Source organism: Camelus dromedarius, chromosome 16, assembly GCF_036321535.1.
Source record: "Camelus dromedarius isolate mCamDro1 chromosome 16, mCamDro1.pat, whole genome shotgun sequence".
Classification (NCBI taxonomy): domain Eukaryota; kingdom Metazoa; phylum Chordata; class Mammalia; order Artiodactyla; family Camelidae; genus Camelus; species Camelus dromedarius.
In genome coordinates this window covers 26,285,182-26,308,368 of record NC_087451.1, presented here as the reverse complement: position 1 = coordinate 26,308,368, position 23,187 = coordinate 26,285,182, and the positions used below count along the sequence as shown (strand labels likewise).

The 23,187-nt window shown below is 53.9% G+C and overlaps 1 protein-coding gene across 2 annotated transcripts; it reads right to left on the bottom strand.

Annotated features, from left to right (window-relative positions):
* Positions 1 to 2,361: 2,361 nt before the first annotated feature.
* Positions 2,362 to 22,061, bottom strand: COPS3 (COP9 signalosome subunit 3). Of its 2 annotated transcripts, XM_064494841.1 has the most exons (12): positions 21,915 to 22,061; positions 18,252 to 18,381; positions 15,929 to 16,041; positions 15,788 to 15,837; positions 14,333 to 14,425; positions 13,985 to 14,164; positions 11,380 to 11,520; positions 10,096 to 10,269; positions 7,181 to 7,267; positions 4,022 to 4,135; positions 2,973 to 3,053; positions 2,362 to 2,675 (listed from the first exon to the last, which is right to left on the bottom strand). In XM_064494841.1, exons 1-12 carry the CDS (start codon positions 21,967 to 21,969, stop codon positions 2,622 to 2,624), a joined length of 1,272 nt encoding a protein of 423 aa, XP_064350911.1. In that variant the 5' UTR covers positions 21,970 to 22,061; the 3' UTR covers positions 2,362 to 2,621. The 2 variants fall into 2 exon arrangements, with proteins under 2 accessions (XP_064350911.1, XP_064350912.1); XM_064494842.1 differs by lacking the exon at positions 7,181 to 7,267.
* Between the last annotated feature and the right edge of the window lie 1,126 nt (positions 22,062 to 23,187).

The following is a 23,187-nucleotide window of genomic DNA, read 5'->3' as shown; positions in this document are numbered from 1 at the left end:
TCTTCTATAAATTGGCTATTGTTTCACATTGCAACCCAGAAACATAAAACGTCCAAGTCCAAAACTGCATCTTTGAAAAGCAAGTAACAGGAGAGAATTAGAATACAACTTGACCACTGGCATGGAGGAGAGAACTTGAACAAGGAAGGTCCAGCAGTTCAGCGTGCTTAGAAAGCCAAGACTTAGCTTTCCCCCCTGCCAAACTATTTGCTGGAGAAGTAAAAGTATCTTTCCCTGGTTAGATTACACAGGCATTATTCTGTTACTAAGGCGAGTTGGTATCTTTTACAGTAACATTCTACTCTCCAGCTTCGTTTGGGATTTCAATTTACTAAACGAAATAAAGGAGGTGCCTTCCATGCAGGGCAGAAAAATTCCATTCCTTTCTTGCCCACTATTCTTTGGCTCAGAAAACATCGACAGCCACTTCAAAAACATGCAACCAGATGTTTCTTTACAGAATACCTTACGCCAGTATATCTTGATAAAGGAATTTAATTTTCACATATTGAGATAGAGGGAAGTCATTCTGGCTTATACATGAGTTCACTTGAATTTTATGCTAAAATAGCCTGTTTGTGGCCTATCAAACATACACAGTCCATCTGCTTTAATTAGTAAAGAAAAGGGCACACTGGCCAGAAGTAGAGTGTCCATGTCAAAAATAAAGATTCAGTGCCCTCTTCCTGGGACGCCAGTGCTGGTCCTCCTTCGACGACAAGACTCCAGTCCCAGGTGCCCAGGCCACGCTGAGTCCTATGTATGTGCAGATCTGGTTTTTTGTTTTGTTTTGTTTTGAAACCTTGAAGAAATGTACCCCTGACTTGTTCAGTGTTCTTTGTTCTGACAAGATATAAAACTGTGCTCGAAATCACATCTCCGGAGCAGTTTCTCAAAGTCATCTGGGAAGCAGGCTTCAGGGCTGGTCCTCAGACTGGCTCCAATAAAACTTTTGTTCTTATTCTTGATTTTTTATTATTTTCATCGACAATCCCAAACTGGAGATCTCTCAGACCAAGCATACTCTTCTAAAAAAGTCTATACTGAAAGTTGAACACTGTCCCTTGGGGGGCTTCACATGGCACCAACACAAATGGAAATACAAGTATTAAATTCTGAGGGAAATGAATTATTCTCATAAATCCAGAGTATTTATTAACATTTGAGATTACCACGAAAAGACAACCTTGAAAAGCCCCCAGGGTCGGGGAGGGCAGAGCTCTGTGGTAGAGCACGTGCTAAGCACGCACGAGGTCCCGGGTTCAACGCCCAGCACCTCCGTTTAATTAATTAATTGAACAAGCAAACAAACCTAATTACCTCCACCCAAAATTAAACCTAAAACAATTAAAATTAGAGAAGTCACCAGCCTGAGTCCACCAGTGAAGCCCCAGCCCGGGCCACAGCCTAGGGCCTCAGATGCCCTCACTCCCTAGGTGCACACTCACCATCTCCGGGCCCCACCAAAATGCTGCAGGTGCCGTGAGTGTGATGTGCTGCTGAGAATTAACTGAAAGCAAGTCTTAGCTACTCACGCAAACGGCTCTGGTGACCACTCAGGCGGGAGCCCAGGCGCGGCGGCAGCGTGTCCCTCCCACGCAGCGCACGTGTGCAGACTGGACGGCCGCGGAGGCCACGGCAGCCCTCACTCGGGCCGAGCTGTCGGGGCCGGGGTCGGGCCAGCCCTAGCCCGCCTCCTGGCAGCACAGGAGTTGTCGTCACGATGAAGCCCGTGACCCCAAAGCCCATCAGGGCGACCTTTTAGGCACGAGGTGTCAGAGTTTCTTTTTGTAAATGAAGAAAACGTGACTGACTACACAACGTGACACACCTGAAAAAGTGAACGTTACCAGCAAGAGAGAAACGTTCTTCAAGGACCAAATTCCAGTTTAAACTGACCACGCTTCACAAAGCCTCCCCAGAATGGCGGGGCCAGCGAGGCGAACCTGTGGGGACGCACTTCAAGGGTCTGAAGGGAGCAACCCTGGACACATCCAAATGCAGCCGTGCAGATTAACAGAAAATGCTTCCAGGAGAAAAGCAGGAAAGTCTGGCATCTGTTTCACAACAAAAAGCCCTTCTTGAGACTAGAGGAGTGCAGCGCAGCGAAGGCCAGAAAGCACACGACACCTGTTACTCGCGACTCACACGTCTCTCAACCGCCCGTCACTTCTAAACCGTCAGCCTCTGCCTGGCGGCCTCGCCTGCCTTTCTCTTTCTCCTTTTTTTAAAGGCAAATGAAATCAACTTTAGATTCAAATCTTCCAATAATTTCTAAAAGCTATTTCTGGTCACAGTGTATTCTTTAAAAACTTCTCAGAGGGGAAAAAAAGTAATACAGAAGACACACCAATGTTCAAATAATTTAAAACAAAAAAGCAGATTTAATGCAATAACAACATTAATCTGAGGATAAATAAATCCACAAGCTTTAAAGTTTGAAAATTTTTTCCTTTCTTTGCAGAGAGAATGGTTCTCTGAAAGCACACAGGACTGAAGATGTCAAAACAAAATGTAACGTGGCAGGATCCAGGCGAAGTGGCTGGTCCTTCCTGCTGCCCTCCCGACACCTGCCACCGGCCGAGGGACAGTTTCCCTCTAACGCAGGACGAGCGCTGGCCTCAGGAGTAACTGGATGGTTTGTTTCCTGAATCATCCTCTTGTGAGCCCATGCTCTGCAAAGGAGGGAGAGGCAGTGTTCACGGCTGCCCTGGTCGAGGGCTTCCCACCAGCACCCAGCACCCGCTCCTCCAGAGGACGTCACCCTGAATGCGACTCAGGGCAGGCCACCCCAGGGACCCCGACACGTCCCAAACACTCCCAGCCCGGAGCCTGAACGCTGGCATTAGTCAGCACTCGTCTGTGAACTTTACTCCTGGGATTTCCAAGAGCTCTGGGAAGTAAACACTCAACCTGAAACCAGGCTCACTTTCCTGGTGGGCCCCAATCCTTCCCCACCAGGGGCCCCGCACCTTCTGCACAAACTGGGGGTTCACGGTGATCTCCTGGTCCATGGCCTTCAGCCGCTCGTCCAGCTCTATGCACTTGAGCATCTGCGTGGGGGACGGCAGGTGAGTGCGCCGGGCAGGGCTCAGGGCAGTCACACCCTCCAGCCTAGACCACGCACACCAAGCGACAGGTTCGCAACCTGGAGGCTGCACGGGTTTTCCGGTCAGAGTTTGTTGGATTCAGAATGTGAACACAGGACAGTGCTGTCTGTTAGCCAACAGCCCGGCAGGGCCCGGCGCAGCACGCCGTCATCACACGCATCAGCGTCTTCCGCGGTGAGGCCTAGAAACGCTCACATTAAGGGGCGTGAAGACTAGACACCATTTCAGGGGACAGTTCCCATCAAGTGAGTCACCAAAAAAACCTTCCAGTTCTCGAGTTTCTTAAAATTTTAAAGTACCAACCAAGGACTGTGGAGACACCCTGTACTGGCATGCGCTGCCTGTAGGTTTCCTAGTGAGACCTAACGTTTGGCCCAGTCCGTTTCCCTGATCGCAGGTGGGAAACAGACCGCCCACACACCCCCAACCCACGTCCAGAACCAGAGGCGCGCAGCACAGCACCCCGCAGAGGGCGCAGAGGCGCCACGGCTGCTGCCCAGCGAGACCCTCGGGATGGCCTCCCTCTCTGCCGCCCGCTTCCTCAGAGCGAGGTTTCCTGACCTTCCAACCCGGAACTCCAGACACGGCTCACCAAAGACACGAGGCACAGTGCTGTAAGTGACGGTGGGGTGTGAACAAGACTGTGCTAATGACAAGACCCTTCAAGTGCTCCGGGAGAGGAGCAGGCTGCGGCGAGCGGGACGAGAACTCCAGCCCACCATCTGCTTGCAGCCACACATCTGGCAGTTTCAAGCAGTCCACTGCCAAGTTAACTTTCTAGGAAATAAAATGTTCTTAGAAACGAGTTGGGAACTACTTGTATTTAAAACTAAAGTGGCCCTGGAACAGAGGCAGCGTCTCAGGTGCAACATGGCAAACGCCCGGCAGGACAGCCTGGGGCTCGCCCTCACCTCCTGGTCGATGCTGTGAAGCATGGCGGGGTTATTGTACTTCTCAGGGTTATCGTGGAAACTGACCATCCCGTCCTTCTGATTAATACTTGCAAAAATCTCGCCATCTTCTATCTGTAAGAGAGAAATCAGGAAAGCAGTTTAGGCTTGAACACTATGTGAGTATGGAGTGTTCAAATACAAACGTCACGGGGAAAGCAACCAACCAACCAAACATGTATGTGTATTTTAAGTACCACCTGTTTATTCAACAGGTATTTATCAAGCACCTATTATGTCCTAGGTGCCGGTACAGATGCAAAGGGGTCTCACACACACACACACCCCTCCTTTCATTTTTCTCAGATAAAATTCACATAATGTAAGTTAACCACCTTAAAGCGAACAACTGGGTGCCATTTCTTTATACTTCAGATGTGCGACCACTGACTGGCCTTCAGCCCCGTGGATCTGCCTGCTGGGGCATCTCACAGAAGTGGAACCACACAGTGTGCGGAATGTTTTCAAAGTGTCTGCATCTTCAAACAATTTCAGTGAGATATCATTTACACTGCACCCTTGCGTTTTAAAAACTGAAACCCTATAGACTGGGAGTTCAGAATGTGCAGATACTGACAGGCATATGTAGACTAGATAAAAGAGATTATACTGTGTAGCACAGGGGAATACACACAATCTGGTGGTAGCTCACAGCGAAAAAGAATGAGGCAATGAATATATGTATGTTCATGTATAATTGAAAAATTGTGCTCTACACTGGAATTTGACACAGCATTGTAAACTGACTATAACTCAATATAAAAAAAGTAAAAAAAATAAAAATAAAAAAAAAAATGAAACCCTAACACACTTTCATTTCAGTAGGAACAATCTTCTGATGCTTCAAGAAAACTCTGCCGCCAGTGCTGACTCCAAGGCGGCGCCAAGGTCTGCGGTCTTCGCTTGCGTGAATGACTGGGGATTTATTTGATTGACCCTTGTAGCCAGAGCCTGTCCATGAAGGGAAAAAGTAGGAAGCCAAAAAATCCCAAACAGGTTTGCTGTTCCTAACAAATTATTCCACGGGTGACAGCAATGAGTCCACCGGTCACAGTGGAGCCGAGCTGCCTAGAAGGGACGGGTGCTACTTAAGGAAACAGACGCCAGCCTGACACACTGAACTAAAGGCGTGAAAGCTGTGTCTACAAGAAGTGAACGGAATACGCCAAGAGGAAACGCAGGCCTGGTTCACCACAGCAGCGCTCTCTGTGACAACTACCCCTGGAAACAACGCGAACGTCCTCGTAGTGAGAACAGAAAGCTTTACTCACCGTGGCCCTGAAACGAATAAACCACAACTCTATACACAGTGCACGAATCTCATAATGTCGAGCAAAAAAAACTGGACCCAAAATGTGTGTCCTTTCATTACAGAGCTCAAGAGTAGGACACGACTGAAAAAGATGTCAGAGGTCAGGAAAGCAGCCACCTCTCTGGCCACAGGGAGGGCTGGGGCAGGTCTGAGAAGGCTGCACGCTGCACGGCTCCTACTGCGTGACGTTCTGGGAAAGGCAAAACCGCGGGGTCCATGAGACCGGGGTGGGGGCGGTGAACAGGTGGAGCACAAGGCAGAGCAGTGATGGTGACACGTGTCCCTGAGCTGCGTCCAAACCCACAGCACGTACAGCACCAAGCATGAGCCCTGGTGCGAACTTCGGGGTTTGGGTGATGACCACACACCTGCTGATGCAGGTGTAGCCGCTGTAACAGACGTTCCATCGGGGGGGGGTCCCAACAGTGGGGGAGGCTATGCATATGGGGGGCGGGGGATTTGTGGGGCTCACTGTACCTTCCCCTCAATTTTGCTATGAACCTCAAACTGCTCTAGAAAAATAGTTTAATTAAAAGAAAAGGAAAATCCCTGCCTTTCTAAACTTTACCCTCTAGGGCAGGATTTTCCAAGCGTGGCAGTGCTAACATTGTGAGCCAGACGATTCTTCGTGGGGTCTGTCCCCTGCCCTGCAGGGTCGAGCAGCACCCCTGAGCCCTGCCGCCAGGGGAGCAGCACCCCAGCTTGACAAGCAGAAACATCCTCAGACACTGGCCCTGACAAATGCTACGTATCCCCTGCAGACGAAACCCCGGCTGAGCCAGAGCCTGTCCAGGCCTGTCCGTGTCGGTTGAGCATTCCACTGGCCGTGTCCTCGCCACTCGCACACCCCTTCCCTCCCGCCGCTGGGCAAGACCAGGGTCCAGGGTGACCCACTCGGCGGAGCCCTGGGATAGCACATGCCCCCGGCAGGCACTCAGAGGCTGGTGAAGTCGGACGGGTTCTGTTTGTCTGGGGGGTGTTCCTGTTTTGAGGGTGAGGCTGAAACACCTCCAGGCACTGGCAAGCTGAACCACAGAAAGAAGGCGCTCCGTTATCACAGCTGAAAGTACTTTTGTCACTCCTAATCCCGACGGGCACTGCCCCTGAGACCACGGGGGGGGCGGGGCGGTCACTGGGAGGAAAAGGCAGAGTGCCCTCCGCACACAAGGAGAGTGCCTGCCCTGGGCTGAGGACCTGGGTTTGCTTCTGGTGGCTCAGGTCAGAGCCACGCCCTTTACATCTGAACAGGCAGGGAGATCATGCTATTTCAGCTTGGAGTGTTGCCATGTAGTCATTTAACCAAACTGGGGAGCGAGCATGTGAAACTGGGAAGCGGATGGGATGTCAGGTGTACTGGAGACATCTGGACGTCGAAGCTGGGTCTGAGCGCGGTGCGTGAGGGCTGAGGGCTCGAGTCAGGCCACCGTCACCCGGCTGAGCTGCCGGGCTGTCCTGGGGCAGCAGGGCCGGGCTGGCCCTCCGGGAGGCACTGGTCTGTGCCCTCGTCACCAGCCAGCAGGTGGGCAGCGCTGCTCGGTGCCTCTGTGCACGTCGAACACTTCATGAGTGTTGCAAGTGGTGCTTACGAAGTCTCCGCCAACGAGAACACAAACAATGAGCACAAACGGGACACAGCCGTGCACACGACGTGAGCACATGTGACCCGACAACGCCCCAGACTGAGAGGAAGTCAAGAAACACGCCCAGTGGACGTCCCCTTTCTCCTGCTTTATATTTTCCATAATGAACGCCTGCTACTTTCACAAGGAAAGAATCCACGAACTTCTGAAAAATGTAAACACACTTACCATGTGCAGGACGTACTTTTCTGCCTCCTGAGGCCCAGATAACTGCACACGACTCGCCATGTCTTGCAACGACAGCGTTAAAAAGGTCTGAAATTCAGAAGCTAATCAATCACAAGTAGAAGCACTGACGGAAGAAACTGCATTAAACATGCAGAGTTGCACTGAGCCACTGAAAACTGCTTTTCATGACTATACAAAACAGTTCTTTGCTGTGCAGATGACCTGAGAGCTTCCTAGGGGGGTGATGACGTGAGAGAGAAGCCCGCACAGGCTTCCTGACAGATGCACAGGGCCGCCCCCAGTGGGAGAGGACAGGAGCCTCCATGTGCGACGGCGAAGCCAGGTTCGCCAGTGCAGCACAGTCACACAGAGGACCGCTCTGCGGCTGTGGAGGGGTGATGACGTGAGAAAGGGCCCGAGCTACGCTTACACTAAACACAGAGGAGGAGGCAGGGCAGGGCCCACAGTGCTCACGCCTGCGAAGGGAAGGGAGCCTGCAGATGAGCGGCACACGCGCGAACGATGCGCTCGCAGGTACCCAGGTGACCTCCAGAAGGGGCTCAAGAAACTGGAATGCTGGCTGCCTCCGGGGAAGAGAAAGGGCGGCTGGGGTAGAGGGACTGGCCGGAGACTGCTCTATCTCTGAACTCTGTACCATCAATGTATCACCTTTAAAGAATATAATACTGGAAAAAAACCATATTTATCCTTCAAAGTTCAACGCTAAAACGTGTCAACAGATGAGGGGTTCAAAGGAGACCAGAGCTCACCGCAGGTCCACCTGGGACCGCGTGAAAACACCCCTTCAGGAGCACACTCAGAGAGCGAGCTCCCTTTCTAGGGCAGGTGGTGACGGTCACCACGACAGCAGCTTCTGAGCAGGCACTCGAGAGAGTGATGCTGAAAATTCTGGATAAGCCAGTGACCAAAAACTACACGTATACTTTAGTTCGGAGAGTAGCACCCCCCAGAAATGGAAGTATTGTTAATTGCAAGAGGTGCCCAAGGGCTTTAACTCGATGAGGACTCAAAAGAGAGCGTTTCTAAACACACAGAACTATCATGTTTCCTACTTCACAGTAAGTAGGAACCTCCACACGCACGCCTGTCAGAAGAGGGCTGGCCAGCAGAGGACGAGCTCCTGAGCAACACAGTGCGTGAGAGGTCGCCAGGACACCGGCTCATGCTGCCATGGCAACGGTGACAGCACCGAACCAAGAGCAGGCGCAGAACACGGGAGTGTCTACACCTACAGGAGGGGGAGGGGATCCAGAGAAACGCCCACCGAACATCAGTACAGCGCAGGCCTGACCCCACGTGATGACCCCTTGCCCACAGCTGCCCTCCAGCCAGCCATGCCCTGGGACATGCCGCCAGTCCCCAACACCGACACCGGCACACCTGCTGAGACTTCTGAGAGCTCCTGATTCCTCTCCTTCTGAGTCAGAACGAGACGGCCTGCCAGGCTAGGCCGTCCTCGCCTTTCCCCTTCTGTTACTCTTCTCGGGGACACGAGGCCACACCCTGCAGCGGCCCCGCCCCAGCGGCCCCCAGTCAACAGTGAGGCAGCACGCACAGGACCCAGGACACTGGTGGCCGCAGGGCCCTGCCCAGCCCTGGACTGACCCTCGTGTCTGGGCAGCCCCTGTTCTGGGTTTATCTAGCCCACGACAGAAAGCTGCACCCCCCACCCGGGCTCCTCCCTCCACACCGTCACCTTGCTCCACACGACGGCCCGAGGCTGCCGACCTTGCAAGACAGCCACTGACGTTTGCAGTGATGCCGACTCACGAGATTCCTCAAGTTCTAACTCTTCATTTCGCCTTTATCTGCCACTCTGCAATTTAACGCTATTTTCAACATGCACTGTCTCGTACCCGTTAACGTTTTGATTTTTCATCTGAACTCCCAGCACTAATCTCCTGCGTACAGGTGTGGCTGTTTCCCAGGGGTCCTCCTGGCGGGGGGACAGGAGTTTACCTAGAGCACCGGGACAAACAGAAAACCCTGTGGGGAGCCAGGCTGCCGGCGACCTCGAAGCTCTCAGGGCCGGGCTTTCCGGCCTGTGGGTCGCGCTGGCCTCGCTCCGGCTGACAGCGGTAGCCGTTCCAAGCTCTCTAGCTGCCTTCTCTTCCTCCTCTTCATTTCCCTCCTACAAGCCAGCTTTACGACGCCTCTGCTGATCTTAGTCAGGAGGCCACAGTTACTCCGTCCAGCACGCCCTCCTCGGCCCCCCACCAGCCTCTCCAGGCCCTGGCGCTGTCAGAGCCACCATTGTCCCCCCACCGCCCCAGGGCAGAGGGTGTGCGGTCACCACGTCCCCCAGCCCTGAGCTGCTGCCCCCCCTCCTCCGCAGGGTCCTACCACCTGCAGCCCCACCTTCCTGGCTCTCGGGGCTCCGTTTCCCTTTACGCTTTCCTGTATTGCGTGAACCCTCCGTAATAAGCACATTTCCTATGACCAAAACCGATCAGGTTTACTTTCATCGTGAAAATAAAAACTACACAGGCTGACCTCCCACAGCTGAACTGCACGTGGCCATGTGACCCTGGCCTGAGGGCACACATGCCCACGCAGAGGGCAGGCCAGCTCAGAGCGTCACCCTCTGCCCCCAAGGCTGTCTACCTCTCTCGGGCTGCCTTCCCTGCCTCCCAGGCAAGCCACGTTGCCTACCTGTCCTCCTTGTCACCTGTCCGCTTCTCAAATCCCCTGCGCTAGACTGAAACATGCACGTCAAAGTCTAAGAAACGCGCCGAGTCCTCAGGACTGCGACCCTGCCGCACCTCATCCCTGCACCCGCTTCCCGAGCACGACAGGCGCGGGGAGACGGAGGCCGGGCGTGGGGCAGGGGGGTGGGGGGGGAAGGCTGGGCGCAGGGGAGGCAGGGGCTGGGCGCAGCCGCCCAGCAGCCGCACCTTGGTCAGCCTCTGGATGTTCTTCTTGTACAGAGAGGACAGGCACTGCTTCACCAGCCCCATGTTGTTGTCGCGGGTGAACGTCTCACTGTGCTTGGTCACCAGGTTGCGCAGCTCCGAGGGGTTGTTGGTGGAGTAGACCTGTGCCAGCTCGTGGTACGCGTTGCTGAGAGGCTGCAGGTTTGAGGGCAGGAGGAAACCAGACAGAGTCAGGAATGAAATCTGAACAGGAAGCAGAACACACAGCACCACGTCTGGAGCCAGTACACGGACAGCCCTTCATCCTGCTGCCGCCTGACGAGCTGTGACTCACCCAAAGCAAACACCTGCTTTAGAGACTCACTGTGGAGCAGTTTATTGTTGAAAACCCACAACCTTGCAGCAGAGCGCGAACCCGGAAGGGCACGCAGGGCTTTTCTCCCCACCGAGCCCCGATTCTTCTCCGGGAGCTGCACTGGGAGGCAGGCAAGCACAGCCCAGCTCCCGGGCTCCCTCCTGCCCCCCACCCCGCAGCACGCTGCGGTCAGAACGGGTACAGGCGATCCCAGGGCCGGCACAGGCCTGAGGGAGCTGGGCGGCCCTGAGGAGCACAGGCAGACACGGCCCCAAACCTGTATCTGTTCCGAGCCTGTTTGCTCCCTGCCATCGCTGCTGTCGCCACGAACAAACCACTGCTCCCGCGGACGGTGCCGCGTCAGGAGGATGCCACTTCATAAAAGTGCTCCTTCTAAAACGAGTCACTCGAGGGCCACGGGGACAACCCGCCATGGGGCCCAGGGGACAGCTCACGTGCCCCCTCCCCCACCTGTGCCTCGGCAGCCGGAGCCCCAGCCACCACAGGGTCTCCTGGGGGGAGGACGGCACTGGCTGTCCTCAACAGACAGCACAGGGGTCTTCTCACAGGGTGGTTTTCAGAGATCTCTGGAAATTCTGAGTTTTGTACAAGGAGGATCGGCATAAGATTGTTCTCAAAATGACTGTGACCTCAATGTAAAAAACAAAAACAAAAAACCATGAGCACGTATGATCAAAAAAGAAAAAATTAAGTCACGTCCTCAAGTGAAAACAGAGGCTCGGTGAGCAGAGCTCGGGGTCCAGACAGGGGAAACCCGCCGCCCGGGACAGAAGGCAGCAGGGACCCGCCAGGCCCGTGGCTGTGACCCCAGCAGATACCTGCTGCCCGGTGCTGCCGTCGGGCTGGGAGGGAGAACGGCAGACCCGTGCACAGCACAGCTCCGCACACAGAGCACGTCACTGAGGGGAGCAGCTGCGCCTACACCTCACCTTGATGAACCTGCCCACGATCTGAGACGTGTACTTGGGCAGCTGCTGCACCTTGCCGAGCAGTATCAGGGAGACCAGGATGTACTTCTTGTACGACTCCAGCATGATGTGGCTGACGGCCATGGCAGGGGTGGCGATGGCCTGCGGGGGGGGGGGGGGGGCGTGAGGGCAGCGCTCCCCACGGCGAGCCAAGCGCACGGGGTGCCCTAATGAGCTTCGTATTTCATCGACTCACCTAATTCACTTAACTTAAAAAAGAACTTAAGCAAAATGTCCTATTATTTTTTGTAACACCTTTACTGAGACATAATTCACAGGCTATAGACTTTACCCTTGGAACACACACAATTCACTGGGCTTTGGTGTTTTCCCCACGTTGGGTAACCGGCACCACTCCTAATTTCTGAGCATTCTCACCCCCTAGAGAGAAGCCCCAGACTCCCAAGCAGCCACCTCCCCTCCCCGGCCCCGCTCCCCTCCTGCACAGCTCCCAGATGTCCTCACCCAAAGGGCACCGTGTGGGCTCTGTGAACGGCTTCAGTGGCTCGTTTTGGGGCTCACCCATGTGGGCGCCCCACCCCACTGTACGGAGAGACCACGTTTTGTTCATTCAGTGAACGGGCACCTGGGCTGTTTCCACCCTCTGGCCTCAGGAATCCTGCCACTGTGCGTGGACGCTGGCCCTCTGCTCCTGGGCGCACTCCTGGGAGTGGCACTGCTGTGCCACGTGGAGACTGCATTTAACCTGCCACACCCTCTGACACCCCCACCGGCAACCACCAGGGCTCCAAATTCTCCACGTGCACATCAGCACTCACAGCTGGCTGTCTCTCCAGTTTCAGCCATCCTGCTGTGAACTGACATCACACTGTGGTTTTCATCTGCACTTCCCTGATGCTTTTGGCCACCTGTATGTCTTCTTTGGAGAAATGTGCATTCAAATCCATTGCCATTTAGAAGTTCTAGTTTTTCTATTGTTGAACATAAGACGTCTTTGTATGTTCTGGACATAAGCCTCATCGGAATCGTGGCCTGCAAGTATCCCCAACCCATCTCCATCCACTTTCTTTCACGTGGATTTATGAAGGTTAAGAACTGAAAACCACCACAACCAAATCAGCCCAAATATTTCAAAACGAAGCCCAAGACGCTGAGCTTGGAAGGCACCTCTCCTGAGAATGACTCCACAGAAACACTCCTGTAAGCGCGTGAGGGTCTGTGCAACACTGCTTTCTGAGGGGGAGGTAATGAGGTTTCTTCACTGAGTTCTGCTTGGTGGAGGTACCGGGGATCGGACCCGGGACCTCTTGGGTGCCAAGCATGCGCTCTACCACTTGAGCTGTACCCTCCCCCTCTGCAACACTGCTTTCACAGTGACCCACCTGGGTCTGCTGAGGGGAACACCGGTCGGGAGCATGGAAGCTCGGTGCATCTGCGCTGCGGTCTGAGGACGAAACTGCTCTCACTGTTTACTTAATAAGGCTGAGATCTGAATTTCTTCCAGTATATCCTTCTTTTGGAATTTTTTTTAAAGCAAAAAAAAAAATCTGCCTCGCCTTCTGAAATTAAGGCACTAACACCATCTCTAACCAAGGCACATCATCAGCACACAGTGGCACAACGGAGGCTGACACTGGATAGTGCCTGTCATCAGGGCAGAAGAGGGAATTACCAGGTAAAAGTCTATTTCGAAACACAAGAACTGTTTTGTTTTTACGTCCTCACCACCTGCGCTAGATGTTTTCTAAGTGCACTGCATTCTGGCCCGTCAGTGCCCACCCCCCGGCTATCCCAGACCAGCAGTGTTCCACGGGGAGTCTTCTGGGCCATGAAGCGATACGGCAGCCAGTGGCAGCCAAGTGTGTGTCCGCAGCTGTCTGTGTGCTCTTAACTTAAAGTCACCTGGAGGGTTTCACCTGACAAGACACATCCTTTAGTGACACTGCCCCTGCCCACCAGCAACCTCTGGTCAGCTTCCCCAGGCGCCCCCGGCAATGCCTGTCAGCCCCACCCACTGGGGCGACGCCCAGTCACGGGCGTGGGGGTGCGGTTCCACGAGCATCTCAGACAAACAGTGAGTTCCTCAAAATCTTGGGGTCTCTTTCACTCCCTCAACAGGTGCTCTGAACAAAACAGAACTTATGAACATCTTACGTATTTGTCATATAACACTGGTTTTAGCCAGTGCCGTGTGTCTTTTTCCAGGCCCTGAGTGAGCACCCAGAACCACGGAGCCCGTCTCATCGCTCGGACGCCCGGGTGCGAGGGGCCTTCCACAGGGTCCTCCTTAATGTCCTCTGAATCACGAGCCGGGAGGACATTTTACTCGGTAAGACACCTCGAAGGCCGGTCCATTCCACTCTTCCCCAGAAGCTCAGACCCCAACCCTCATCAGACGGAGTCAGTGGCAAGGTTGGGACCAGCCCACTCCTCCCTCCACTGCCCCACTCCCCTCCAGGGCGGGCGACCACTGGTCACCTGGCCACAGAAACAGACTGAAATCTGAACGGACCCTCACCCCCAACCCAGGCCGGGACCCACGGCTCCAGCCGCGGACATGCCAGTGCCCATCCCGGCGGCCGCAGGGGCCCTGGAGGGCCACTACCTGCTCGTAGAAGTAGAGGGCTCTCTCGAAGTCCTTAAGGCCGGTGTAGAGCATGCCGCCGTAGTAGTAGTAGCACAGGAAGTGCCTGGCGTCGTACGCCCCGTTCTCCTTGCAGATGTCCATCATGTCCACGTCCAGGTACGGGAGCGCAGGCTTGAAGCACTTGGCCAGCAGACACAGCTGCGGAAAACGCAGAGAAATCAGCGCTCTAGCCGGACTTGGCAGGCTTCAGCAGAAGGAGCGAATTCACACGTTCCAGAAAGTCCTCTGTCTTACATTTACCGACCACGTTACTCCGCTTTCTGAAGCACCCAGAACAAGACGGCGCGGCGCACCCGGGCTGCTCACCTGGCAGAGGTCGGCATGGACCGAGGTCAGCTGGTTTGTGTTCATCTGCATCTTGTCGATGGCTTGCCTGAGGACGCCGATTCCTCGCAGGGGCTGCGGGAGACGACACCTCCTCAGCTGAGGCCTCGGGCAGCCGCGCGCTGGGTCCTGTGCTCTCGCCGACAGCTCCCTACGCAACAACGGGCGGTCCCCCAGCCCCTCGGGAAGCTCCCCTTCCTAGTCAGTCGAAAACGTTTCCTTAAGCTGCTTATTGTGACACTTAGAGTAACTCAGTACGATTTTTTTAAACCATAAAGACTCTTTTCTACAATGAAGATCAATTATCCAAAGCAATTTTATGTTCTCAACAGTTCATTATACTTTACAGCTAAACAAACAGAAGTTTTCCAAGTGATTCACAGCAGCCGAGACCTATGCTCAAGAAGCCTGTGGGGAAGGACGCTGGCATCTCCCACAGGGCGGCCTAGGCACCACCTGCACGTACTCGCCAGCACCCCTTGCCTGACAGTAACTCACTGCTGAAGGCGACACCACAAGTTACAGGCAGATGGTCCTCCTGCCCTGACCACGGACAACAAGCCTCGAGGGAGGCACAGCTCGTTTCTGGAGAGGAGCTGTGACGTCAGATAACCGGGTAAGTCACACGTCTCTTCCAGCAAAGGCTTGTCGGCTTTTTTAACCCTCTCTCTCTGTCACCATCCATGCCGCTCTCCTACAAAATGCCATCCGGCTCTGTCTTCAGTCTCTTCCACACCACTAGTCTTACAGCTCAATTTCAAATCAAAAAGAACCTTGTGTCAATGTCACAGAAAAGAAAGAAAAGAGTTTACCAGACCGAGGAGACTAAAGAGACACCACAGTGCGATGTATCCCACAATCTGAGACTTTCTCTTGTCATAAAAGTCATTAGAGAAACAACTGGGAGAGCCTGAATAAGGTCAGAGCTGCTGAAGGTCAAATCAAGGCTCATCTCCTGGTGCTCATCACTGCACTGCGGTTACGGGGGAGAACGTCCTGATTTTTAAGGAACTCACATCGAGGTCCTTAGGATAAGGGGCACCAGGTCTGCCACTTCCTCCAAAGGCTCAGGAAAAAGAGAGACAAGAATGAGCAAGAGTGGAAGAAGCCAGGTGAAGGGCACACATGGCAGCTAATCATACATGCTGACAACCTTCTGTGCAGCTAGAATTATGCCATAAAACAAATTACAAGTTTTAGCGAGCAAACGGAAGAGCTGCCTGTGACAACACCAAGGGCTCCAGAGGGCAGTTCAAACACAGGCGGCGGCCACCCCACCACCCCAGCACAGGTCTCTGCGGCGAATGCCCGGGCTCTGTGGGGACCACAGACACCACGGCAGGACGCTCAGGACCCAGCCGTCACCTAGCAAGCCAGTCCGCGGCGCACGTTAGGTCATGTTAAATGGAACTATAAATACTCGAACAACATTCTTACCTGCTTCCTTTCCACAAGTGCATTTGTTAGCTGATGGCAAAGCCCCGCAACTGGATGTAACAATAACAGAATATTGAAAACATAAATGACTACAGGGCAGAGCACATCCCGCGGAGAAGAGGAAAAGGCTGCTCCACTCACAGGTGTCCGTCGCGTAGCGGATGTGCTCCCCGTTACAAGTGCTGATGAAGAGCTGGACCTGCGAGAACAGCGTCTCGAAGTCGGGCACGCTGGGCATGGAGAACTTCACAAACCTGCGGCAGAGAAGACAGCCCTGTCCTGACGGCCCCAGGGGAGGCGCGGAAGCCGCTTACTCACAAGTCCATCCTGCCCAGCGCCCTGTGACTTTAGAGGAGTCACAGTGCTTTTACAGCTGAAGAACCAGAGTCCATGAGAGTCTCCCGGCCTGGTTCTTTGCACAATCAAGACACAGAACACAGGTGCAAATAGAGGTTAAGAAAAATATGCTTATAAAATAACAATTTTTACCCAGAGCAATAAGGCAAGAAAAAGAAACAGAACACACCCAAAAAAGAACAACTTACAAAAAAGAAAACTCCACTAAATGAAGCCAAATATCAGATCATCTAATACTCGTGCAGTAACTGAATATAAACTTTTAACCAAAATTTAAAAAAAATCTTCCTCTGAGGTCCAACGTGGCCAGCCACTGGAACCCCCCCCTTCTTCCCTGCCTGGGGGAACAGCCTGGAGGCAGGGACTGAAGCTGCAGACTGGCGGGGCCACGGCTCAGGTGCGAGATGCTGCCCCAGGACTCAGGGTGCTGGGTCCAGCGGGGAGGCCGCGCTGACGGCAGGCTAGGAGGGAGCGCGACGGTGAGAGGGATGACGAGGATGACCCAGCCCAGGCCACTCGGCATGCGGCCGTCAGGAGCCAGCGTGAACACCCTGAGGCGGAGAGGGGGCAGGGAACAGGTTTCGGGGGAGAAATCACAGAAGCTGCTACCGCCTAGACACTGCTTCCAAGTGAACTTTACGCTCCTTTTTATTTCAATGAACAGCTGTAACTCATTTCAAGAAACATGAGCTGGCAAGCATTGCCTCATCATCCTCCGGTCCTCGCAGCGCCACCTGCGCAGGTCCCGTGACAGCACGCCTCCTCACACCCACGCCCACGCTCTCTGGGATCACAGCGTGTCCACACTTGGGCTTCGCAACAGGTCGCTAAGGCACTGAGATTTCCGTTTTATAAATAAAAATAAGAAGCCCAGGGCCCCACGCCTCGTAACCGGAGGAACAGAGATTCAAGCCTGGGGGCCCGGAAACAAGGTCAGGGCTGTTCCAGGTTCTCTCTGACAGCCACGCGGGGGAGAACGCCTTACAGCCTTGAATGTTCTCACACGCACCATCTCACCTGACGTACAGCAGCGTGCAAGCTGACGTGCACATAAAACATGATGCCTGCTCTTTTAATCAGAAAACACAGATGGCAGACACCCTTAGCGGCCAGCCCCAGGTGGCAGAACCCTCTGCAGAGGTGGCCCCAGTCCACATCTGTGCTGCCCAGGGGCAGTGGGCAGGTCCTGCGTCCCTGAGATGTGGCAAGTGCAGCTGAGGAGTCGAATCCTGACGTTCAAACAGGCACACGTGGCTGGCAGCACCATCCCGCAGAGCACAGCGCAGACCCTCCACCCTGGCTGTTCCGCCTGTCCACACTCTATTCCTGACACACACCTCTCAGGAACCCCAGGGTGAGTGAAGCCAGACCTCACCTGAGGCCAGTTTCTTCTCAGTTTATCTACATTATTTCAACTTTTGTGGCCACTATAAAACCCCAATTTGTACTAAAACATCAAAAGGAAGAGAATTCAGCTCTCCAGTGCACAGACTCACAAGAGTTCCACAGACCAACAGAAACAAGCTGTATTTAACTTGGTCTTAAAATGGCTTAAACTTGCACATCAACGACTTCCATTTTTAAAAAATGCCGCCGCCGCCGCCGCCGCCGCCGCCGCCGCCGCCACCACCACCACCACCACCACCACCACCACCACCACCACCACCGAAAAAGGAAAAACCCAGCTTGAACTTGTCCGAAGGGAATCTGAAGCAAGGCAGTTTGGCTTGTGGGTAATTGCTCCCGTCACCCAGCCTGTTCCATCACTCCTCCCTATTCCCTTTTCAAATTAGAAAAGTGGAGAATCCGACAGATTACATGGATCAAAGTATTCAGATAAATGCAAACCTAGGGCCCATGCCTGAGGTAGCCATTCCTTTTTAAAAAATAAATTTCAAAATCTGTATAAACATAAGACTTAAAAAAATACTACAACAAAATATAAAAGCAATGGTCAGCTGGGATGAGTAAAATGCAAGCGTGACGCCGTGACTTTCGTCGTGCAGAAGGGCCCAATGCTGTTTACTTCCTACACCAAAAAATAAAGCCCACAAGTGCGCGGTGCTCAGTCCCAGCAAGCACGGAAGCGCAGAGGAAGGGGCCTCACAGAACGGCGAGGACGCCCAGGGAGTGCTCCTGCACGTCCAGAGCCCCGAGCACCGTGTCCAGATGCGACAGGTTCTTCGCAAGGAGCTCCCCACTCTTGTTGATCAGTTCGCAGAGCTGCGTCATTTGCCCTGGAAAACAGAACAACACTACGTTCAGTTACCGCATTGACCAAACCAGAGAAGTCAAGTCTCGGCTTCACGCCTCCGACCTGCAAGGGCCTGAAGATGACTTCTCGTGTCTCCTTCACTGCAGGGGATGACCAGGAAAGGCCAGAGGTGCGGCACGACCTAGCCTGCGGCCTCCGCACAACTCCCCACTCTCCTCCGGCCCCAAAGGTCCCCATTCCCTCAACTCCCATTTCTAGGCCCTGAGCCAGAAGTGCACACGCCACCATCACCACCCCCTCACCTCCCTCCTGGATCCAAAATGCCACCAACTATGATTTAAGCTGCCTGGGAAGCCTCCAGCTCCCTTCCCTCCCTCCCCTCCGCTGTGATGCAGAGCCCCATCACTGCCTGTCGGGACCACGTCGTCACCTTCCAAGGGCTCTGCCTTCTCCATCTCTCCTCCAGCCCACACTCCATCCTGGTACCTGCCTGATCCTTCTAAAGTGCCAATGCAATCACCTTACTCTCCAGGCTTGAGGACGTCCAGGCGTCTCCCAGGTCTCACTCACCAACTGTCCCACGACCTCTCACCCTGACACCTCCTCACCGGCTGCCCTCCCTCCACCCGCCCCACACTCCTCTTCAGTCAGCCTGGGCCCCTCCCGGACTAACTCGTCCTCTGGGATCTCTGCTCCCCTGGGACCATGATGGCAGGTCACTCAAGTGGACAGACTGGGTCCTCTCCGGCTTCAGAACACACTGCTTGCTTAGCAGCTGGTCTCTCCCCTAGTCCACCACGTGACGTTTTAACAACTAAAGCACAGAATCGATGGGGCCAGAATCGGTGCACTGAGGTAGACTCACCAGTTCCCTTCCCTTGACAATGGAATTTCCTTTAATTGAGGAATAGCTGATTTACAAAATTATGTAAGTTTCAGGTGTACAAGATAGTGATTCACAATATTTAAAGGTTACATCTCATTTATAGTTACTATAAAATAGCGGCTACATTCCCTGTGCTCTACAATATATCCTTGTAGCTTATTTACTTCACACGTGGCAGTTTGTATCTCAATCCCCTGCCCCCATGTGGCCCCCCACCCCTTTCCTCTCCCCACCGGTAACCATGAGTATCTTCTCTAAATCTATGAGTCTATTTCTTTTTTGTCATATTCACTAGTTTGCTTTATTTTTTAGATTCCACATGTAAGTGATAACATACAATATTTGTCTTTCTCTGATTTAGCTCACTTAGCATAATGCCCTCCAGGTCCATCCACGTTGTTGCAAATGCCAAAATTTCATTCTTTTTTAAGACTAATATTCCATTGCATACACCACATCTTCTTTATCCATTTATCTGTTGATGGACACTTAGGCTGCTTCTGTATCTTGGCTGTCGTAAATAGTGCTGCTATGAGCACTGTGGTATGTGTATCTTTCTGAATTAATGTTTTCATTTACTTCAGATATATACCCAGGAGTGGGACTCACTGGATCATATGGTAAGTCTGTTTTTAGTTTTTAAGGAACCTCCATACTGTTCTCCACAGTGGCTGCATCAATTTACATTCCCACCAACAGTGTAGGAGGGTTCCTTTTTCTCCACATCCTTGCCAGCATTTGTTATTCTCTGTCTGACAGGTGTAGGTGACGTCTCATCGTGGTTTTGCTCTGCATTTCCCTGATGATCAGCGATGCCGTGGACGCATCCGTCGTAATGGGCTACTCTAAGGACAGAGACCACAGCCACACTCTACACTCCCAGGTCCCAGCGCTGTCTTTCTGGTGGTGGTGGAGGGTACAGTATGTCCCTGGGCACTAACCCCGAGTTGCCTCCTTCAGTAGTGCTCTTCCACACTGTCAACTTCAACTAGCCATACCAGCTATTTCTATTTAGTAGCTGATGGGGTTTTTTTTTCCTATTAAAAGGCACTTAAATAGTATAATGCTTAAAATCCAACAGGCTGTAGCTAGGAACTTAGATCATTTCTACTCCAGAGTTTCTTACTACACTTTTTAAATTTTTACCAAAAATAAAGGAAATACTCCATCAGTGTCACACTCACTGCAAAACAGCAGTAAAGCCCATGATCTCATCAGGTATACTCTTTCAGGATAGCAACACAAGTTGCTGACCTGGGAAATGCCAACACACCATCATTTTAACAGAGATCTCACTGGCAGGAAAGAAACTACTTTCAATTAATTTGCTCCCCCTCTTTTTTTAACTCTCTACCCTACACTTGCAATGATCTTAACCACCCAGAAATAAGCATTTCCATCCTTTATTTCCCAATTAAATAACCTAACCTGAGTCGAGATCGAAGAGAAATGCGGGGTCACCTTGAAATCGTAAGGCAGGTAACTCGGGCAGGCCAAGGGGAGAGCAAACCTAAGTCCCACCAGGTGTATCTGAAATGAGCCCAACCAGCCCGGTGGCCGACAAAATTTCCTCTAACCAGAGAAAGCTGGAAATTATAACACTCCCTGCACTTAATGTTCACGTTAGAAAATTCTGAGTAAGGGCAGAGGAAACAGAAACTCGACATTTGCTATTTGGGGAGCATGAGCCTCAGAAGCCCGGGGCAGTGGGAGTGTTATGTGTCTCTGCCTGGCAGACTGCTCCAAAAGCTGTGTCTTGGACAGAGCACATGTGCAAGGCTTTTTCACATCAGAAATCCTGCTTGACTGACGCTCACAACCACAGCCCTTGTTCTATCCTGTAAATAAGCAAACTGACCCAGGGAAATTAAGTGACTCGCACACCAAGTGACTAAGACAGGATTCCAACCCAAATCTAAGCACACTGCACCCCAGGACGTAGAAACTGAGGTATGGGGCACAAATGAAGGAAGGGATAGCTTCCTCACTCCTGCAGACCGCAAGTCTATGCCTCAGCTGTGAACCTAACTTGTCGCAGCAACGTGGGAACCGGGACAGACCCGCTGCACTGAGCTGCCCACACTCCTCAGATAACCTCCGGACAGCGAGGTGGACAGCACCTGCCGTCGTCACACGTGGAGACAGGGCTGGAAAGAGGACGGGTGCCTGTCCAAGGTCACGCAGCCCCCAGACTTTACGGCTCCGCCCACCCCGTCCTCGTATCTCCGTGGAGCGGGGACATTTCTATCTCGCAGATGAAGAAACAGGGAAACGGACAACTCAGCAGCAGCCAACTGCTTCAACTCTGCGCCCAAGGCCTGATGCTCAGGTGGTGCGACGGCATGAAAATCAGGGGCCTAAGAGCACCGGTCACAGCTCTGCCCCCAGGAGGGACCTGCAGGCAGAGCCCGGGGGCCCGCGCGCGCCGCCAGGTCTGGAGGGGCGGCCGGGAGCCGGGAGGGTCGGACACCGCCGGCGGCGGCGGCGGCGGCGGCGGCGGCGGCGGGGGCGGGGCGGGGCGCGGGCGGGAACGCAGGCCGGGGCCCGGGCGGAGGGGCGGCCCGCTCGCGCTCGTCAGCCCCGCCCCCAGCGCCGCGACCCTCAGCCCAGCCCAGCCCGGACGCAAGCTCGGGCCTCGCGGGGCCTCGCGGCCCGGCCCAGCGCCTCACCTTGGGCCGAGAGCTGGCGGACGCTGTTGACGAACTGCTCCAGTGCGGATGCCATGTTCCCGGCGGCCGAGCGGCAGGGGCGGCGCGCACGGGACGAGGACCGGCGACCCACCGGAGGGCCTCGAGGGCGGTGACGTCACTTCCGCCTCCGAGGCACCGCGAGATCTTCGCGGCTGGGCCGCGAGTACTGTTTCCATGGAAGCAGTTCCGGGGACGCGGCGGCGGAAGCCGCTGTCTCTTCTTTCCCTGCTCTGCGCACGCGTGAGCTCGCTCCCGCCACTTAGCGGGGACGGCGGACAAAGCGAGGAAATCAGGTCTTAACTAGGCACGTGTTTTCCGGGTTTGTCCGTTTTCCACCTGGCCGGATCCCTGCAGCCAGGCTTCACTGCCCCCTCTCCTGAGGCGTTCCTGCGACGTGCGGGAGCAGAGCCTGCGGCCAGACCCCTTTCGTGCCTCTTGGTCGCCCTGTGACTTCGGCCGGCTGCTTGGCGTCCTCTGCCTTGCTTCCCCCGTCCGTGCATCTCACGATGCGCTGCACCGCATAGAACACCTAGTGAGAGCTGTGTCTTCATTCAGGAATCTGGAACCGACCCTCCCTCCTCCACCCGACTCCGGAGCACTTTGTTCCTCTCGCGCGGACGCGTGTCTCCAGAAGCCACCCCTACGCGCTGCTCCTAACTGGCATGGAGCTCCTCGGGCTGCAGCATCTGTCTTACTCATCTCTGTTCCCTCTTAGGGTCTGGCGCAGGGTTTGGGCCACAGCGGGGAATGAGTAAAGAAACATGTATTTTATTCTTCATCGGGGGAGGTTATAGCTCAGTGGTAGAGCGCATGCTTAGCGTGTATGAAGTCCTAGGTTCAATCTCCAGTACCTCCGTTTAAATAAACAAGCCAACCAACCTAATTACCTCTGCCCCTCATAACATCTTCCCGAAGTGGAGAGACAGGACAGTGAGGAACAGTAGATAATACGTGGGAGGGAAGCAGCGTCAAGCACCGGTGTAAAGCCCTCCCACACCCTCCATGTCTGTCTGGAGAGCCACGCGAGTCCAGGGACCCAGACTTGGATCTGAGCGTGGGACCTAGGGGGGTTAAACCTCACCTGCTATCACCAGCCCCCTCTGGCCACCCCAGGCATGTAACTTAGGCTAATTCACTCTGAGGGAAGGTCAGGACTTCTGTGAAAGCTCTACCCTGCAGGGTGGAACAAGGAAGCCCCAGGCACAGGGGCTTCTGGGTGCCTCCTTGGGGCGCAGGGGGGAGCAAGATTTAA

What these genes read in the sequence shown, in the direction of transcription:
- COPS3 (XM_064494841.1), bottom strand. Translation starts at nt 21,969, where the DNA reads ATGGCATCCGCACTGGAGCAGTTCGTCAACAGCGTCCGCCAGCTCTCG. An exon ending in CCGCTACGCGACGGACACCT is followed by an intron (nt 15,838 to 15,928) that starts GTGAGTGGAGCA and finishes TGTTACATCCAG; the next exon opens with TTGCGGGGCTTTGCCATCAG. An exon ending in ACATCCAGAGGCTGACCAAG is followed by an intron (nt 7,268 to 10,095) that starts GTGCGGCTGCTG and finishes TCTGAATTTCAG; the next exon opens with ACCTTTTTAACGCTGTCGTT.